This window comes from Daphnia pulex, chromosome 4, assembly GCF_021134715.1.
Source record: "Daphnia pulex isolate KAP4 chromosome 4, ASM2113471v1".
NCBI classification, from domain to species: domain Eukaryota; kingdom Metazoa; phylum Arthropoda; class Branchiopoda; order Diplostraca; family Daphniidae; genus Daphnia; species Daphnia pulex.
The window spans coordinates 6,363,974-6,384,920 of record NC_060020.1 but is presented as its reverse complement, the minus strand read 5'-3'; the positions used below and the strand labels follow the sequence as shown (position 1 = coordinate 6,384,920).

At 43.8% G+C, this 20,947-nt stretch overlaps 1 protein-coding gene and 1 long non-coding RNA gene across 2 annotated transcripts; both read right to left on the bottom strand.

Annotated features, from left to right (window-relative positions):
* Positions 1 to 1,922: 1,922 nt before the first annotated feature.
* On the bottom strand, positions 1,923 to 11,748 carry LOC124192834 (protein bowel-like). The gene is made up of 3 exons (XM_046586330.1): positions 9,718 to 11,748; positions 7,829 to 8,941; positions 1,923 to 4,381 (listed from the first exon to the last, which is right to left on the bottom strand). Exons 2-3 carry the CDS (start codon positions 8,734 to 8,736, stop codon positions 3,649 to 3,651), a joined length of 1,641 nt encoding a protein of 546 aa, XP_046442286.1. The 5' UTR covers positions 8,737 to 8,941; positions 9,718 to 11,748; the 3' UTR covers positions 1,923 to 3,648.
* Positions 11,749 to 19,447: 7,699 nt separating this feature from the next.
* On the bottom strand, positions 19,448 to 20,412 carry LOC124192833. Its single transcript, XR_006873860.1, has 3 exons — positions 20,191 to 20,412; positions 19,926 to 20,010; positions 19,448 to 19,714 (listed from the first exon to the last, which is right to left on the bottom strand). It is a non-coding gene; the product is annotated as an uncharacterized LOC124192833 (long non-coding RNA).
* Positions 20,413 to 20,947: the final 535 nt, after the last annotated feature.

Genomic DNA, 20,947 nt, shown 5'->3' with positions numbered 1-20,947 from the left:
GAGTAAGAAGCTATATAGGTGGAAAATGTCCTATACAACAAGAAGAAGAAGAAAATGGAGAAGAAGAAGAAGAAGAGGGCCTGAGGAATTCGGCGCGATCCCGCAGTGCACACACGTTTCGGTTGGGTTTGCCCGGCGGGCAGCTCTCGCGGCTCTCCTCATCTCTTTTTCTTTTTTCTCCTTTTATTTCTTATCTTTTTCAAATGTTGTTTCCAGTCGGGACTGATGAATTCAGAGAGCCCATCTGGCGCAGTATAGAGCATCGACAAGAACAAGACAAAACGAAGAAAATGAGAAAAAAGATTTGGGTTTGTGTTTTAACTTTTTTGGGGTCCGTGTTTGTTGTCTCTTGCGACTCCCGATGAACAGGGCCCCGCCGAAATTCCGTGATTCTCGTTGACAGACGCACCAAAAAGGAGACTCCATCTCTTTTTCTTTAGATGATATTTCTCCACCGGCCAGTTCTTGTTTCAAATCGTTATCCTAAACAGGTTCTAATTAGCAAAGACTAGCAACGACAGCCGTCAAGGATCGAAACCATCGGCTCGAATTCCGTCAACATTCGCTTCTAACGCGCGTAACTTCTGGTTACTATCCAAGTTATATATTAAAGAGAGAGAAAACCAGTGGAGTGTTATGTGTGTGTGTGTGTGTGCGTTGGTATCCGGTCCATCTCGCTAGCTATCACTAATTCTCCCGAAAAAACATTATTCAGTAGCAGCAACGGCGCCGTGTCTACCAAACTTGTTACATATGGAGTGTCTGTTGATTGTTGTGGAGTCTCGCTTGTTCTCGCCGTTGTGAGTTTCACGAAAGAAAAAAATAAAATAAAAATAAATTGAATATGTATGAAACTGCTCATTTGGAGGGGGGATATATAACGAGAAAAAAAAGCTGTTACATGCAGCTCTTAAAAACATACAAAGTTCGTGACATTTTTTCCGTGCCAAAAAACCGTCGCCAATCGAAAACGGTGGCTTTCGTGGAATAAGGGGGTCGCCGGTCGCCATTCAGCGGGACTTGTTGCTGGCCCTGCGTTGTTAATTGCTTAGGCCACCAACCATGGACAAACTAAGAGAATAAAGCATTATTTTATCTTCTCTACTACTCCATTGGTTACGCAATCACCGCCACCGGCTCCTTTATATACAGCAGTTGGAGCTTTTAAATTAAAAAAAAAAAAAAAAAACTCCCTCCGCACTGAGAGTGCTCGTAATCAGCAATTTGATTAACATTCAAGTCTCATGAGCAGCAGCCGGACTCTTTAACAGCTGCTTTATTGGACTTGGCTCTAGGACAAGTTCGTCCACGCCCAGCAGTGCATCATCATCTACATTGTTAACGATTATTTTCGGAAAGCATCGAAACTTGGCTGGTCAGCAAATCTTTTTTCCGAACACCGACAAAAGACACCGAACGAGGAGAGAATTCTCCCATCGCCAGTGATGATCGTCAAATCAGGAAAAGAAAAAAAAAAAAAAGAAAAGAGGAACCTGGAGGGCATCGTTTCCTCTGTGTGTGCATTTGATATCGGAACGGTGCCGCAAATGATTGGGACCGCCACTCGATTCGATCAGCTTTTTTGGGGGGCCCTGGGTCTTTTCATTGGCGCCACACAAATGATGATATAAAAACTGGAACTCGACGTCGAGAGAGTGCCATTTGAAACGATCAGTTTCACTCGTAAAATCAGAATATCTATTCGACTTTTTTTTCCCGTGTCTATATAGTAGTTTTTAGTAATCCAATCGAATGCAACTAAAGAAACAGGTTGGGATACTGTGGGTGGCATATAGTGTCCGGACCGGACCCGTATTGGGTATGACTGAAACCAGAGAGTCGCCAGTAATTGCACGACCGTGTACACATAAAAGCGCAACGTCAAGAAAAGGACGAAAAAAAAAAATTCAAAAATTTCCATCAACATGAATACCTGATTTTTGTATTCACCAGCATATTATAGATATATAACAGACACAGTACACGACACAGACAAAAAAAATATAGAGACGGACAAAAAGAAATTTGAACAGACACACACACACACACACATGCACGATATGATCCCGCACTGGTTGATTGATCGCAAATTGTTTTTTTTTTTTCTTCTCCTTCCTTACAATTGAGGTTTTCGATAACAGCAAAACACACAAGACATTTCTTATTCTCCTTTCTGCGTTGGCATTCTCTCTCTCTCTCTCTGTCTGTGAAACTTACATAACTATTATTTTATCGTGGGGGTTCTTCATATTCTTTGTTATAGACAAGAAGAGATTGGAATTTCGTCTATTCTTATCCATTCAACCTGTTTGTATTTTTAGAGATGGTTAAAGGTGGGGTCTCGGGATTTCTTTTTTTTCCAGGGGGAGAGTAGCGAGAGTCTTGAGTGAAAACTGAAAAGAAACTGAAGAAGACAAAAAAAAAACAACCCCAAAAATGAGAAAGAAGAAAAAAAATTGTTGTGTGCCTCGGAGAAAACCTATACAATCCCAGCAGGAAGGCCACAGATGGTCGTCAGCGCGCGCACCTGAGAGCGTCAGAGCTTTAAAAATAAAAAAAATAAAAAGAAGAAGTGGAAGCAGCAACAGCAGCGGAATGAGTAGCATCATTCCAGTCAGTTGGTGAGGCTGCTGCTGCTGCTGCCTGTGTAGTTATTTTTTTCTTTCTTTCTTTCTTCTAAACTCTTTATCCCCCACACATTCATTCCATTCCTCGTTTCTTCTGCCTTTTTATTATGCAACTATACACTTCCCTCTGTACTTGTATTATCTATTCAAAAAAAGAGTAGAGAGAGAGAGGCAATTTTTTTCTTTTTTTACAAGGAGAAATCGACAGCCATTGGGATTATGTTCATTTACCAGCAGCTGCTGTCACGAAAAAAAAAACTTCCACAGCCGAGCATATCCTTCATCACATGAGATACTGCACGCAGAGAGAGAGAGCTAAAAACGGGAATAGAGAAGAAGATGATCAAGTGCGTGTGTGTACAAATCTCTTCTCGATAAGAGCAAGACACGAGCACAGAGAGAGAGAGACCGGGGCAGAAAACAGAAAATCATCAAAGGCGGGAATATGAAGAAGATAAAAAGAACTGGGAAAACAAAATTTGGATAAAGAAGAAAATTTTGGGAATGATTTGGCACGATCCAAACTACTTTGCACGATAGTAGAATAGTCATAGCGTTGATATCTCCTGCATTTTTTAAAAGATTGTTTTTTTTTGTGTTAAATTTCCTCCGTGAACGTCGGGCGTTGGGATATGGGTCGAAAAAGAAGAATAAGAAAATATAAGGAAATAAAATTCTCGAATTTAAAAAATTTAGAAAAATCAAAATAAAAAACGATTGAGTATATCACAGAAGCGCACACCACACATCGCGAATGTTGTTTGTCGGCTGCTGCTGAGATCGGTCATCAGCGCCGTATTTTGTGGGAAAAAAGTTTCAAAACGTTCAAACCGTTTGGCGCTCGTCACAAAACTCGTCTCGGGTTCAACACTCACATCGGGCAAATTGTTTGTTTCACGCTCGTCGAAGGTGCTGTACATTTTATACGTATCGGACGTCGACTCGGACACACTCAAACGAAACGAAAAAGGAACGTCAATTTTCTTCTCTTCTTCGTGTGTCGTTCGGTTCATTTTGTTTTTTAGCGACGCATAATGTCCTCTATGCTGAAGCCGGACGGCCGTGACGGATTCATCGGACGGGCTGCTGGAGGGGCAGGAGGCGGTAACAACTGGACTAAAGGTGGAGGTGGTTGAGGAGGTAAGCGGACAATTTCCGGGTTGACGTCGACATCCTTGGTGGCGCTGGCGGCGGCGGCCGCAGCGGCTGCTGCCGCTTCCGTCTGGCGGAGTAGGGCGGCCGCCGAGGAGGTCGGCACGGGAGACGAGGTGACTGAGATGAAGGAATCGCAAGAGTCGGACGAATCTTCCGACGTGTCCACGTAATCCATGGCCGATTTGGAGCCGCTGGGACCGGCCTCCAGGTCGGACGGGCGGTTGGAGTGGACCAACGACATCCCGCCGGACGATTTGACGACGATCGACGGCTGCAATCCGGGCGAGTGGAGCGAAGTGTCGTTGCTCTCGCTCTCGGTGCCGACGTCGCCGACGGCGTGAGTCAGGGCGTGGCGACGCAAGTCGCAATTGCGCCGGAAGACTTTGCCGCAAGAGGAGCACTCGTATGGTTTGAGGTCCGTGTGCGTCAGCAAATGGGTCTTGAGGTTGGAGCGCTGGTTGAAGCTGCGGGCGCAGACTGGGCACTTGTGCGGCGACTCCTCCAAGTGCAGAATGCGGTGGACGGCCAGCGTCCGCGATTGGCAGAAACCCTTGCCGCAGTCGGCGCATTTGAACGGCTTCTCTTTCGAGTGGATGTAACTATAAAATAAATCGAAAAGAAAGAAAAAGAAAAGAAAAACAATTAAGACTCTCTCATCTCCAGTAGCTGGCAGACACATTTATTTCTCTTTTGGGTTTTCTCCAAAGGTCGAATGACTTTTTGGAATCGTCCGTGTTTTTTAGTTTTTTTTTCCTCTTTTCCAGAAGAGGAGAGCCCCCCTTTAATCTCTGCCGGATAATCAGGAATAAAACACACACACAAGAGGAAAAACAAAAGGGGCCATTACGACGAGAGAAAAGAGCTCTAAAAGAAAAGAGAGAGAAAAGAAGAAGAAGAGATTGGAGAGCCATTATAATACGCAACGGCAGCAGACAGGTAGTCGCTGGTATATAGTGGTGGTGTGGGTATTTCTATATATAAAAACACACATACATTTATGTATATCTCTATACTCTCTTATAGATAGATGCCATACGCTGCCGTTTCTGTGTAGGCGCAGCAGCAAAGTGTTGCGTCGTGGGCCCCTTCTCTCTCTCTCCCAACACCAACAATGGCGAACGGTGGCAGATAACTATCTCTCCCTTTCTCTCCTTATTGTATGTGTAAGATATATTCGGCTTTTCTGAGTCTTCCAGCTCTTGTGCAAGAGGGGGGAAGAAGAAAGCAGAGGATTTCAAAATGTTGATATTCAACCCCCCCTCACTAGGCTACATGTATTATAACTATCGTTAGGGGGCAAGTCAAGAAAGTTAACCGACCCCGATCTGCTGTATGTGTGTTCCAGAATTTTCTTCGTCCTTCTTATTTATATTCTTTTGCTATGGAAAATAACTGGGAATAGAACATTATGCTAAAACCAGCTGTTTGTCAGATATGACAATGAGAAATCAAATAGCCGGAATGAAATTGCGCTGGCTGGACAGGAGAACGAACGAAGGAAAAAAAAATAACGCCTTTGACTGTGTGCAGCATTGCACAAGTCCGATAAATGAAAAAACGAGTTTTTTTTCTTCTATTCTTAAAAAAAAAAAACTTACAGAGGAGTATATAGTATATAGGATTTTATCCAAAGACCTTCAATCCTTTTTTTTCTTCTGGCCACATTCAGTTGATTCTTGTTTTATTTTCTTATTATTCTCGCATGAGAAATCGCCTCTCCCTGTCTCTGCTCCTTTTTGAAATAATTCCAAACATTTCGAACGAACAAAAAAAAGAAGAAAGAACAGACGAAACTTGTAAAACAAGTTGGGTTCGAAAAAAAAAATAAAATCAAAGTTTTCGTGTCTAGTTCTATCTTTCTTCTTCTTCTTCGGCTCGCATTATAATACGCATACACGTTATATGTACTATAACGTTTTTTTTTCTTTCTTTCTTTCTTATTAGATTGCTGTTGTTGTATAGTTGTTGTCTGGGCAACGCCATATAGGGGGGGACTGTAGACGAGAGAGAGAAATGGTTTTCATTTTCCCACATGGAAGAGAGAGACAAGAAATTCTCTTGGACGAAAAGTCCCGCGCTCTCAATCTGATTTTCATTAACGATCAAAAGAGACGATAGGGGTGCAGCAGTTATTTACCCCCAACCCCATCTAGAATTTAATTCGAGTTATATATAATAACAAATCTCTCCTAGGGGATATCGAAGGGGGAGAAAAATGTTGTTGCCAGACAGAGACAGACGACTGAAAGCGACTTGGTATAGAACAAAAAAATAAAACAAAAAAAATAAGAGACTTCCCGGATTGGTCACGTCACGGAGAGTGAATTACGAATGTGTGTGTGTTTGCTTTTCTTGTATCTGTCTTTTCAGAGTCGAAGAGAAGAAGAAGAAAAGAAAGAAGAAAACGACGACGACGACGACGACGACTAAAAAAAGAATTTTTCAAAAGAAGAAGAAGAAGAAGTGGAGGTCATCTCTTCGAAAATGGGCAGTTGCCGGGGCCACACAATCTTATATGTGCTGCTGGCTGGGCTGGCTCGGCGCTGCTGTATGGCTGCCGTTGCCGCTGCTCCTGGCTGATGCTCTTTAGCTCCTGCTGCTGCTGCTGGTAGCCTCCTCCTCCTCCTCCTACTTCTTCTTCTTCTTCTTCTTCTTCTTCTTCTTTTGTGGCCCAAGGAAAAAGTTATACCTTCTCTCCCTTTTTCTATCTATCTATCTATCTATCCATCTCTCTTCTTCTGATTCTTGTATTCTCTTTTAGCTCTCCTTTCTACGTGTGTGTGTGTGTGTCTCGATATCCGAAAGGTGTGCGTGCCTGTGCCTGCGGGTCGCCCGAAACTGCTGGCACGCCATCCACCGCTCCATAAGAAGAGGAAGAAAACAAAGAAGAAGAAGAAGAAGAAGGAAGAAGAAAGATGAAAATGAAAAATATTTTGGTTTTGTTTTTCTTTTCATTCTTGTGGTCCACTGGCCGCGTTGTTAGGTCAAGAAGAGCACAGAGAAGCACGACGGATTCCTCAAAGGAAAAAACAAAATCTCGGAGGAGAGAAGAAACAGGTGAAGAGCGCATCTCATCACGACCGCCTCCGCGTCCGACCGCAACCCCGTTATGTTAAGACTGTAGCGCATTCCATAACTCGGTTGGACCCCCCTTTTCGTTTCATTAGAGATGATTCCAAGGAAGCCGAACAAGTGTGGAAAGTGGCCGTCGTTTAAATTCCTTCATTAGGCCTACGAGGAGGGAGGCCTTAGAACTCCGCTAACGGCGGCGGACCCAGATTCATTTTTTAAAGGGACCTCACCGACCGCATCGAATCGAAATATGACGAGGTGTAGTAGGTAGACAATGGGAATTCAGAAAAAAAGGGACTGGCTGCGGGTCCAGTCCTTGGCTTCCCCCAAAAAAGGGGTGGAGATGTAAGGAAATGGACTGGCGACACATCACGATTCCCCCCATTGTCATATAAATTCCTTTTCTTTTATCCCAATAATAATAGGAAAATCATAACTTTGACCTCGTCGCCTTTCGTTCATTCGTTTCTGTACTCAAATGGAATTCCGTCCGAGTTGGAAGTTCCAGCCGGGCAGGAAAAGAAGAAAAAAAAGAAGAGGCGCTTCTCCCCTGGTTGTTGGAGCTATCTAGGACCGCCCTGGGCGGTATATGATACACCTCACACGCCCCCAGAGTTATAACACACGGCCGTCAACAAGTCCGCGCTCAGCCGGGATGAGACGAGACCTGCTGCTCCTGCCTGTGCTCCCCCCGCTGCTGCTGGAGGGGGGAAAACCGTCCGTCCGTCCGTCCGTCCTCCGGATTGAATAAATTTCATCCATCAGAAACGTGTTCTCTCTCCCCCCTCCCTCCTTTCCACTTGCTTTGCGTCTACCAGGCGAATGTTACATCGGTGAAGGACGACGACGAGCACAACAACAACTGACATACCAGAACAACAACAGCAAACCCCCTCTCCACGATGGCGAATAAAATACATAAATCTGAATAATAACTTAGGGGGAAAAAAACCCAAAAGAAATTTGGAAATTACCGGTGGTCACGGAGATGATCCTGTCGGCGGAAGGCCTTTCCGCAAATGTCGCAAGAGTAGGGCCGCTCGTCGGTGTGGGTCCGCTCGTGGATGAGCAAATTGTAGGACTTGGTGAACTGGCGGTTGCAGAACTTGCAGATGAATTGCTTCTTGGGGCGGGAAGCGCGGCCGGGAGCGATGCCGGAAGAGACGGCCGACGACGACGAAGAGGAGACTCCGCCGCCTCCGCTCCCGCGCGAAATCAAACGGCGGTCAAAAGGCGACGAGAAAACGGGCGAGAAAGTGTCGTAGTGCCCAGCGAACTGCTGGTGTCCCGACTGCTGGTGCTGCGACTGAGAGGGCGGGAACACGGGGAACGGACCCGATTTGCCCAGCGCGAATGCGGATGAGGCAGCCAGGGGCTCGAGGACTCGACCACCTCCTCCGTTGCCTCCGGCCGGTCGGCGGTTGGAGGACGACGAGGAAGAAGATGAGGAAGAGGAGGACGACGACGGTGGTGGCGGATGGGCTGGCGGCGGACCCAACGAGGATTCCTCGGCCGTCCTTTTGTCACCCGGGCGCAAACTTGTCGCAGTGGCAGGGGGTCCGTTGCCACCGTTTTTGTCTCGGCTGGACCCTGTCGGGTTGTTGCTGCTGCTGCTGTTGGAGTAGTCGAAATTGTTCTTGCCGCTGGCCGCATCGGTGCTGCTGCTGCTGGCCTTCTGCGACGAGGAGCTCTCGTCCAGGAAGGACGGCATGATGTTGGCCACCGATCGCGACGGCACCACCGGCCGGAAGGCCGACACTTCCCTCAGTCCGGCCGCGTGAGCGGCCGACATGTGCATAACGTGCGGATAGCCGCCCAGTCCGTGCGGCGGCGGCGCCATGAAACCGGACGACGACAAACGCGACTCCTTCGAGTCGGCCATGATCCCGACGTCCTTTGAGTTCTCGTTTTCCTAAACGCTGGGTCACACAATCCACCGAAAAACTATCAAACGGGGCTGGGATTCAGGAGCGCAACGTAGGCGCGACTGTTCAATCCGGAGACATAAGCGCCACTGTCTCAGGGGCAACACAAATTTTCCTTATCTCTTCCTTCCTTCCTTTCGGGCACTCCAGTATGTAGGAAACCTTTTAAAAATAAAATAAAAAGAGATAGAATAGAAGCGTGGCCGGTATATTATAAAGTATATTGCGTCATTGGGAAACGATTTCAGGGGGGGTTCTCTTTTTATTTTTTGCGCTCCTTGAAGTTATACGACCCAATTGCCGCGTTGGTTGCAACAATACACAACCTATGCGCGTTGGTTAGGCCATAAAAAAGAATAGGAGCCGGGCAAACCGTTTGAAAAAGCAGCCCGCCAAATACGAATTCCGTACCCAAAATAAAAAAAAAAAAAAAAAAAGAGAACTGGGCAGCCCAAAGTCTAAAGACAATAGGCAGTAGTCGTTTTTTGGGCAGTAGCAAAAAGGATGGTAAGAAAAAGTTGCGTGTGTAAAAAAAAAAAAAAAAAAAAATCAAATTGCCCAGTTCTTTTCTCAGGAGATACACACAATGCAAGGCAGGGCCAGACAACGTCAACAAAATGGCGTCCTCGCCCACCTCCGTGCTGCCTGCTGCTGCTACCCCCCTTCCCTTTTCCCCTTGGAGAGAAACACAATTCAATCGCTCCTGCTGTTTTTCAGGAGGCCTGCCGTTGGCCTCCAAGGCCCCAACGCGCATTCTCTTATTAAAAACAAGGAGGGAAGAGATATGAAATTACAAAGGAGAAAAATCAGGACGGAATTTTTGTTCCTTTTCAGACAGAGAGAGAGGGGGGAATCTTAATTTTTTCGGGGGGAACACACTAAATATTTTTAATGATTATTAGAGCTGGAGAGAAGAAAAAAGAAAATGTGTTTTATACCTGATTCGGCTCCTAATTTCTGCCTCCGTGCAGATGTTGTTATAATATCCTTGGTGGTAGGTCGACCTCTTCAACCTGATGCCTCGACTGAGAAAATCAGACGATGGAATTCCACTGAAATTGCTCGGCGATTAACCGAGAAGTTGTTCCACTTTGGAGAAATGGCCGATTGTCGATGCAACAAACAGAAGCACTTTCTTCTTCTTCTTCTTCTTCTTGGCTGACGAAACGTCGTCGTTGGCCAGCAGCAGAGACGGCCGAACCAGACACACACACAAAAAAGCACGAAAGCAGCGGCGAGGAGGCCGCAAGACACTGGAAACTGAACGTGGAACGCCAGCAGCTGTTTCACATCTGCACATCCAACAACTTCTAAACTAAACTGCTATTGAGCTGCTACTAGTGTATAACTACCAAGTAGACATCCGCCGGAGGTTATTAGAAGAAACCAACAACAAAATCAAAGAAACTTGAAAATTCGACAACCAAATTTCTTTTTCCCAGAAAATAAAAAATCAAACGTGAGAAAAAGACAAAAATTCAAATGTGACACACACGCAACTCACAGAAAACGACACGGTAAGTTTCGAGATAATCAAAAATTCGGAGGACACGAAATGGAAATGATTTGTCGGAGCCTGGAAGAGTCTCAAACTTTGCTGCTGTGCTGCTCTGTCTCAAGACGATGACTGGAACATATCCGGTCGGTAGCGTGAATCCGTCCCGGCGCGGCACAACAGACTGGTCTATCAAGCTACCTGTTGCCTCCGGTGTACGTACGTTTTTTTTTTCTCCTTCGACCGCCCTGCTCCTCCCCCCTTCTTCCCCCCCCCCCTTCTTCTTCAGTCTCCTAACTTGGAACTTCTCGTGTGTGTGTTGCTCCTGCTCCTCCCTCCTTCTTCTTGGGGCGCGCATAACAACTTGGCTGCCCCTCCGCGTGATAAGAAAGAAAACAAAAAAGAAGTTGCTTATAAGGGAGTAGGGTGGTTCGAGTGGGGTGGGAAGGGGGGAACGGGTGTGTTTGCTGGTGAACTTCTTATAAGAGATAGAGAAAGGGAGGGAATGAGGACAGAGTAACCCAACAGCTTCTCTCTCCATATTCGGCCTCCTTCTTACCTGTGTTTTCTGCCCTCTTATTGCGCGCTACCACATCACCTCCCGTCTCTCTCTCTCTCCCCTCTTCTTCTTCTGCTTCTTCTTATTCTCTTCCCCTCTTTTCTGACTACTACCTGGGAGCCCTTACACACACACACATGCAGAGCGTCCAGGAGAAGGAGGAACCCTCTGGCGTATCTACCTGCGACATGCCAACGTAACACACACACACGGGTTTCTTGTTCTTTTTCTATCTTCTCTCTCTTCTCTTCTTCTTCTTCTTCTTTCCTCCTCTTTTATTCTTTTTCTTTCTTCTCCTTCCACTTCGGTGTTACGGCAGCCCAGCCCCATCATGGCGGCTACCTTATAGTAGTGTCTCTCCTCGGCTGGTGAATAGGAGCTGGGCAAGATGGCCAAAAAAAGAAGCTGCACCAAGCAGTAATAAAAGCAGTGGCAAAAGAAACACGACCGACGACCAGCTTCTTTCTTCTTCTTCTTCTTTCTCCGCAAAAGACATTGACCGTAAAAATGCGCTGATCAAAAGAAAATCATTTTCATCTTCTTCTTGGAAATCTAACGTCATTATACTACAACGTCATTTTTCTTATAGGCCTAGTTAGATATTTCTCTCCCTATTTTTTTTTTATCAAGAGTTCCTCCATCTTCTTTTTTACCTTTTCCCCTCGTGATGACTAAAAAAGCAGCTGGCTTTGGTATGCAGCTCACACACATCCCTCTACTGCTACACACACATGGGAAGGAGTCGGGAGAAGGAGGAGGCAAATGAGTTCTTATACCTTTTGTTTACGGTTTTACAGCAGCACCCGGAGAAAAAAGAAATATATATATAAAACTTGGCAGCGCAGCAGCCGGACAGAGATGGTAGTTGCTACGCAAGACTATTACCTATATTTATGCACCGGTCCAGCAGCAGCAGCACCCTAAAGCCAGATTTTTTAAAAACAAAAAATTTTTTAGTTTTTTCTTTCCTTTTCTTTTTGTATTTATCATCTTGATATAAATAATAGGCGTGGAAACGGTCGGTGCATTTCCCAACTGTCTCAATGTTGACCGTTTATAATATTCCATAAGAATAAGCGCCGAGAGAGCGGGACTCTCTCGTCGCGTCTCTGTGTGTATATAAGCAAGAATAAAGCGCTGGCTTGGGCGGCAGTCCAGAAACAAGAAGAGACTAATGGCTTCGACTTATTCCAAGACTTTTTCTTCTTCTTCTTCTTCTTCGTCTCCTCATTCCTGGCGTTTGCTCGTCTTAAGAACGTCGCCGACTCGCGATGAACGTGCGTGAGCTTCCACCCGACCGAGCAAACTCTCCGCTTTGGCTTGGACATTTTTTTTGTTTTCTTTTACTTTTGGGTTTGTTTTTCTTATTCTTTTTTATTCTTGTAAAAAAAAAAAGAATTTCTCGAGAAAAAATGGACAACTGGGGTACCTTACATATCTCCGATCTTTCATGATGGAAAAAAGAAACCATCAATCGTCTGTTTCGCCATGCGAAATAAGCCGATCTAATCTCCCAGCTCAATTCCTACTTCTTTTATTTTTTTTTTTTGTCTTGTCTTTGTCGTCAGGGCCTCTCGGCGCAATGCATTGCATATCCACCACATGTTCCAAATGACTTTTAACATTTTGAATTATACATATCTAAAACTAGAATAATAACATTCTTTTCTTCAGGCGAGTTTTATTTTATTCTTTTCTATTTTTTCTCTTTGGGGGCCCTTGTAAAAAAAGAAAAAAATGTTTTAACGACCGACTTACTGCTGGTCGTGTTGAGTTTTTCGGAGGGGGGTTTTCTGGTTTAGTTTCGCTGCCAGCACAAACTGCAGAAGCATTTTTTTGTACCGGTGTTATCTCCGCTCGTTTTGTAACCGGGGGTGTATAGTATCTACTACACCGCTGAGCAGAACTTTTGACTCTTGTGTCAAACCCAAATGGAGCTATATAAACCACCAGACAACCGCACACCAACAACACACACACAAAAAAAAAGAAGAAGAAGACGGAGAGAAAAAAAAAAAAAAAAGGAAAAGAACTTTGGGGTCGTCAATGCACACGCCATGCCCTTTTGGTTGGTTTTTTTCGTCTTGACTTTTCTGTCGCCCGTGTGTTCTTCCTTCACGCAGAAAATAAAATAAAAAAATAAAATCAACAAAAAAAAAGGTTCATCCTCTTTCCTTTCGGTCGCGGAGTTCACAAAGTTTTGAACACACACACGGAAAAGAAACGAAAAGGGAATAAGTCAGCAGAGAGAGGATGTGTGTGTGTGTGTTGTTTGAATCTATAGACACACGCAACGACCCCAGTTCAGAGACTTAGCGCGATAATATGTTGGTGAGGGACGACGACGAGTCGAACAAATACGAGAGAGAGAGAAAGGGAAATAACCTCAGAGGAGACCAAGAAGTTTGAGGGTCTTTTTTTCTTCTCTCCTGTTCGGTCGTTAAAAGACACACGAAAAGAAAAAGAAAAATATAATGTCAGAGGCTCTCGCACATTATCGAAGAGAAGAGAGGGGCGACATAAGTACAAAGAAGAAACACCTATGATGCGGCCATCCGCAGAGAGTCGTCGTAGGAAAGAAGAAGAAGAAAAAAGAACTTGCGGCGTAATGTGGTATGATGATGATGATGTGCTTCTGCTGCCTGTTAAGTTTCTGCTGCTGCCTTTAGCTGCCGTAGGTGCTGTTCGTGTGTGCGGGCGCCGCAGGTCAACTATCCTTATACTATCTAACCTATCTCGTCTCTCTTTTTTTCCCCCTTTTTTTTATTTTATATTTTTCACTGCGAGACAGTGGCGGTCGTATATACGATAATGGCAATAATTGACTTTTAATGACGTTCGAAAAAATGGGGCTTTTTTTCTTATATGGGGCTTTTATTCTTTTTTTTTTCTTCTTCTTCTCCTTAGCCGAAATGTTGGCCCGGGCACGTTCCCGATTCACTTCACCTTTTTTTTTTGTTACCTCCTATTTTTTAGAAATAAAATCAAAACTATTTGACTTGTAAAGTTATCTAATACCATTATATGCTTTAGACGCTCAATCGGGGAGGAAATCTTTATAAAGTTCAGGTGTTTTTAATTTCCAGAACGGGGTCGAGTCAACGGAAAATCCTCTGTGTGTTCTGTTTCGTGAGACTGTGTTTGCCTATACGCACACACACACGGAAAGAGCTGAGCTGAGGAGAGAGAGAGAAAAGTTTTTGATGAGGTTCGAGAAAGTTGACGTTGTCGCGCGATGTGTATAAGCAACGCGGCCCGCCCTGTTCTTTCTGTGTGTGTGTTTGCATAACTATTTGGTTATGAAATCTTCACCCGAAAATTTTTGAAGAGAAAAAAGAAAAAAAGAGTCGGCTCTCTCTCTTCTTCTCTCCCTTCTTGTTTATACAAGAGAGTCACCTTTTTTTCCCCCGCCGTTTTCAAAAAAAGAAAAATGGAACGACGTGGCAGCACACACAGAGACTCGACGACGAGATGTTTTTGAAGGGAAAAAAAGGAGCCATGGTGGCTCTCTTCTCTTCTCTCTCATGTCTACTGGGCACTGTACTACTCTGTGTAGCTACAAGCGTGTTGGAATTCTCCCTTCTTCTTTTGCATGCCGCACGCGAGCTCAAGAAGAAGAATATCATCCTGCCGCAACCAGTGGACCTTTTTTATTTTTCATTTCCTTGGATTTGTCGGGATGCTGGTCGCCCTGGGTTGGATTTATCTTTCAAGAGATTATTTATTTATTTCGGTCAACTGCTGTTGTTGTTGTTCTTGGAACAGATAAGACATTTTTCGGGGGTTTGAAGAAATAAAATTCGGGCGCCCCCTCCACAGAAATCAGTTCACCCACGGGGCTGCTGCTCAGTTATGTGCGCACATGTATAATTATATAGCTCTCAGAGGTCACTCTGCTGCTGGGTAATGTTGGGGCGGTTATTCACCTGTCAAAGCCGAGCGAGACGGAGCGCGGACATTTAAACTTGTCGTTGCCATCATTAGCTGGCACATGGCACTGCAACCTCTTTTTTCCCCCTCTCCCCATCATCATGTCGCAATGGCCAAGCATTGCCAACCAGCTTAAGTGCCGATGTGTGTTTATAGAGCTAACTACCGCTCGCCATTCTCACACCTGTCTTTGAATTGACGCTCTCGCCGTTATAGGACTTGAATAGAAACGCAATCGATTCGTGCATTATTCATTGGGGTCGACGCTATTTTTAGCTGATTCGATTAGTTTTCTTTTTTAAAACTAGACGACAAATTATTTTTAAATTTCCAGCGCTAAGCACAAAAAAAATTAAAAAACCACGAACGTTTGAGAATAAGAACTTCCTGGACAAGGCGTCAAAAGAGAGTTTGAAAGTTGTGGTCAAAAAAGATGTTTGGCAATAATTACCCGCCGCAATCAGCGCTGGGCTATTGGGCGGCTTCCTTTGATGTATTTCACGGCGTCTTAAGTGGTTTGACATTTTTTGGGAGGGAGAAAAAAAGAAATGTCTTTGTGCCCGTAATATTTTTACAGCTCCTCTTTCCGGTCGCGGTTAAAATCGTTTGTTCTGTCACTCTATTGCCCACCGTCTTTTTCTTTGGCCTTATCGACGCGGAAAAAGGACCAATAAGCGCAGGGGACCGCAATCTAAATGCAGCAGCGTCTCTTTTTTATTTTGAAATAGCGCCGTGTGTAATGTCGTCGACTGATAACGTTCGCCCGAAAAAAGAAAAAAAAAAGTGTCGGAAAGAACTCTCTTTCCTTTTCCACCCACACTGACGTAACACTAAAAGGTAAACTGCGGCTTATTGCACAGGCGACCGCAAACAGGAATAATAACCATCGCCGGGGAAATAGTTCCGAAGTGAAAACGGGAACGTTTATTTCTTTTCAACCGATAAAGACTATCGCGGCAAACTGACCCCGGCTGAGATTTCCCATGGCAATTTTGCCCCGCAGGCTAACAGCAACAACAACCGCACGATGAACAAAACGGTGGTAAATAATGTACGAACACACGGTGTCGATGTGTGTAATGATTGGAGTTAATAACTGGAGCGGACCCTAAATCACGCGCGGCCGCTCGATTGTTATCGCACCGGACAGCGGGGAGGCGCGAAGCAATTGAATTAACCGACAGGCAAAATCGATTCACGGAGAAGAAGGAGAAGCTCGCGTGAAAGACGACGACGAACGGCTAATTTATTTTGGTGACAACCAAAAAGAAATAACCCGACAACAGTTACGTCTAAAAGTAAATTCTTTTCTCTTGTCTGTGTTTTATTTTTTTTGGAAGTTGGACGGAGAAAAAAAGAGCCACCACCAGAGTTTGATTTTCCAGCCCAGCGTGACGTCCATTTCCCTCCTCCATAGTGGTAGATACCCCCATCATATCTTTTTTGTTTTTTTATTCTTCTCTTCTACTTTGATTTTCTGATTTTTCCTTCGTTCGCTTCTCCTATTCTTTTATTATTATTATCTACGGTTATACTATACCCCCGGCCCGGCTCCAAAAGTCAATCATTCATTTTCTCGTTTGCAATCAAGAGCTCAGACTCAAATATAATTTATCTCTAAACCACAAGAGCTCTTTGAAATCGAGAACGTCTTTGTTCATTATTTGAGAAATACATTTCCAGGGATGAACCAGCCCAGGTAAAATGTGTAATTCTCGTCCTCTATTGTATTTAGCATTAGTCGACTTTTATGAAACTAGAGAAAGTATAGTAAAAAAAAAAGAATTTTTTAATCAGTATGATCATGATATTAAATTAGACTGGAATTTCGGAAAAAAAAGGAGAAGAATAGTTTCACCACAATAACGTTCAAGAAGTAAAAGGAAAAATCAAGTGGGCGTCTCACGCGAAAATGTCCGATATTGTTCGCGGTTATAGGAAAACATGCGATTCCTCTTTGGTATATATCCTGATCCTCCCCTCAAATAACCCCTTTTTTTCTCTCCTTTCCTTTCAGGAACAATAAAAAAAAAACCATTTTGGATTTAGTCCAAAATGATTTTGTTTACCCCCTTCGACGATGGCCAAATTATACAGCCGAGAGGAGGTAGGACAACAGTAGATGTAGTGCAGGTGCGGCAAAGCCTTTTTTATTTTTCAACTTGGTGGGCGACGCCCCCGCGACTTGAAGGATGGCCAATGCAAAACACAGTGTTTTCCAGCTCTTTTCCCCAGTTTCTTTTTTTTTTTAGTTGCTCCACAACCCGCAAATTATTGGCAATCGTTCAAAAAATTAAAAATCTCAAAAAAGGTTACAACCGGTGGGGGATGGAAAAAAGAAAAAAAGAGGAGCAACGGCAGGAGGAGAAAAAGGGTAGGATCGGTACCCAAAGGTTTTCGCCTACCTCGGCGGCCACACCCCTTCGATTTCCCCACCACCCCTTTCATCTTTTTTCTTCCTTCCATTTCAGACGTTATGGAGGTGGCGGAGTTCAGGAGAGGTGTGTCGGAGTAGCAGAGAGTTGCTGTGTCAACAACAAAAACAACCCAGCAATTGTTTCTTGCTTGGTACAGGTCTTATGCAGTAGTATATCTATACTACATGTATACGTTATGGGGGAAAGGGGGGCTATTGCTCCGGATGATTCTTCCTTTTCTTGCTCTCGAGGGCTCATCTCATGCTATGGACCCGCCCCTTCATTTCGTCGAGGATATTCATCACAACACTTGTTGGGGGGAAGGAACCCACATCTTATATGTGATATCCTCGTGTTCCCCTTGGCTCGACTACGTTCCAGGAGCGCAATAGCAAAACGCCCATCTTCCTGTTATTTTTTTCCCTTGGCAGAAAAGTTGGGAAATTCAGAAACTTCTCCGACCCGTCAATTAAAAAGAAAAAAAACAGAAAAAATTAGAGGATGTAAATAACAATGCCCAGTCGAAAACACAAACATTCGCATGTTTAATTCTACGTATAAGCTCCACCGTCTTATTATTTGTTTAAAATACTTGCAATGCCAATCTCTGTAACGTCCTAGTCTAAACATACTTTTGTCTTCCTACGAACAAGCGCATTCCTCGCTGGTCTTGTGGAAAAATATTCCACGAATTAAAAACGTTCAAACATCCCGCCGAGAATAACTCGACTGATTGACGGAATGTATAACATTTAGGGATTAAAAAAAAAAAAGAAAATAAGAAATCAAAGACACCGAAATATTAAAAACACATTGGGAAATCTTAAGTGATCGGCGATTATATTGCGCCGCCGGTCTACCAATAAAAAAAAATTTTCAAAAAAAAGAAGAAGAGGCCCCGACAAATTCCAAGCACCTGCTATACAAGGTGCTGCACATAACGAGATGCAGCACACGTATGGCAGGCTCCTGCTATATTGACGATCAAAAAAGGTCTATAGCAGCATATAAGAAAAGAAGAAGAATGTTCATTGTGTTACTTCACTCCCCCACACACCCTACAGATCCCGTCCGTGCATCATCTTCTATCTCTCTCTTTTCTCTTCTTCTTCTTTTTTCGTTTTTCTGAAGGGAAGAATTAAAGGGAAATTTTTCCAAAATAGAAAAGAAGAAAAGCTGTTTTCTTGTACACATCTCTACTATATACACACATAATTCCTCACAAGTGAATGCTGCTGCCTTGAGGGCCGTGGCATTCCTGGCGTTCCACAACGGCCGACCGCGGGGTGAAGAACGCGTACACGAAAAATACTGGGCTGCTCCTATATACTTAGATGCCTTTTATACGACTGCTGCTGCTGCTGCTGCTGCTGCTACTACTGGAGAAGAAGGGGGGCGCACTTGCTTCTTCTTCTTCTTCCTCCATTTTTTTTTTCTTTTTACATATGAATAAATCAAAGTAGAGTTTCTCTTTAAAAATAATAGCAACCCTCTTCTTTTTCTCTCTCCTCTGGCTCGGCCATTAAATATAAGGGGGGAAGAAAAAACACGTTCACGGTTGAGCAAGCAAAAGTCCATTGATATATGCACCACGGCGCCAAAATTTAAAGGTATTTCCAGCAGCAGCAGCATCAACTGGTTGGGAATATTATATCTAAGGCGGCGTTTAGATTTATAATAGCGGATTTGTGATGTCTTGTACGGATTCCTCGTTTCGACGTGTGTGTGTGTATAGCGCCCACACCGGGAGCGCACCGCACCCTAGCCAGCAGCAGCTCCTTGCGTAATGGCGTTTCTTTTTTGTTAACGGGGGGAAAATATTACCGACTTTAATTGGAAGCTAAAAAAAGGAACCCCTTTTTTTCTTCTTCCATGTTTTTTTTTAAATACCAAAGAAGATGATAGAATGTCTAAGATTCATCGCATTCCCCGGCCATCTGCCGTTTGCCTGTCCACCAAAATGTGGGCTCCGGTAAAATATCTTTGAAAATTTAAAAGGATTGAATGCGGTATGTGTTACTTAATTCAATAGGCCAAATGCATATATATCGTTTTAATTTAAAAGGAAATGATGATGACTGTACAATGTACGAGGAGGTGCCGGTGTGGTGGCAGGTCCCATTTGGACATACGATTTTATAGACTTTGATTGTTTACCCGCAGACAAAGTTGTGAGGTATAAAACAAGCCTGATGTGCAGTCGCTCTACAAATGAGTTATTTAATTAACCTCTGATTGAGATACAGAAACGGCAAGAGAACACTTGCAGTCAACCGTCTAGCTCAGGAATAATCGCACTTCATTACGTTTCATAACCAACGCCACCAAATAGTCAAAAAAATGAAGAATAGAAAGACGTGTGTCCTACCTTTAAGCCCGGGAAATCCACAGCCAGGCATCCAAAAGTGCTTCATCTTCAGTAAAGTTGACGCCAGGCAGGATAGGAAAAGGATGTCATCGTGACTATACACACACCTTCACATGGGTCTACACGAGAGGACAGAGTTTTCCCAATTCAACTAGGAGCTATTTATCTAAGCAAAAAATAAAAAATGGGTTACAAATAAGATATTGCAGAGACAACAAGTAAGGAAAAGTTCGAAAGAAGACAGTGGGTAAACCCTGTTGTTAATTAATAGGATTACTTAAGGTCTATGTGTAATAGCCTGCCCTTCCATGCAAGTTTCAGGCACCATCAACCTCCACGGCAGGTCACAGGTTAATAAAAACAACAACATTCTTTACCCAATTGATGATGCTGAGATTGCTGGTGATGACAGGTCAGTATTCAAACATCTTGTGAGTACGATGGCTGGATCAGACCTGAAATCTGCATAAAGGTAAAGGTTACATTGAGCCAACAAACTCTACCATGCATTGACAACGAGCATGCATAATAAATGCTAGTCACAGTAGTCTGTGACTTCAACATTTCACAGATTTGGAACAGGTTTAACTGTTCTGTTTAAGCTCCCAAAATCATTCCATTCGGATTCTTAGTTTTATTTACCTGAGAAACAGCATGGAGTGGAAGGCAGTCACGACACCCAAATTGAAAATTCACACGACGACCACATTTTATTTTGTTGATGCTATTTCTCATACGTGTAGCCAAGTAAGCTACATGTTTCCAAATCAGTGATCCGTTCAGTTTTATTCTACGAACAAAAATATCTGAAACTTCGTCTTTTGGTTTTTTCGAAACTGAAACAAAGAAAGCAGACGACACAATATTCTAATTAACCGCGATTAAGATATCGATATTGAAAATCCTCCCGCCAAAATCCAAAATCAAAGAAAATCAACCCTTTCCCTAAAACCAAACCACAATTTGATCGCCAGCAATCAAGATCCACTAAACGGATCGGGATAATTTTTGTGTCAAATTTTCCGAAAAACCAACCCAGTCCTAATATCATCCCCCAGGACCCTCTTGGAAGCCCAGAGAGAATTTAAGTTCTTTTTGGTGTGTTCCGTTTAAAATCACGGCGAGCGGGAGAGAGATAGTTGGTGAATCAAAAGAAAGGTGGGAATAAGAATATAATAAAAAAGGTGTGTAACTGCACGTGAGGGTCAGTCCAGTGACACAACGCCTCCCCCACATGCGGTGAACCGCTTAAGTTACTTTTTTTTCTACTTCTTCTTTCTTTTCTTTTCTTTCTCTTTTGTTATATTCCACCCCCGTGTGCGTTTCCCGGACCCCGGCAGAAATAAAACATCAGCAGCCGCACGTCTGGAATTCAAACCAACGGAATGTTTTTTTCTTC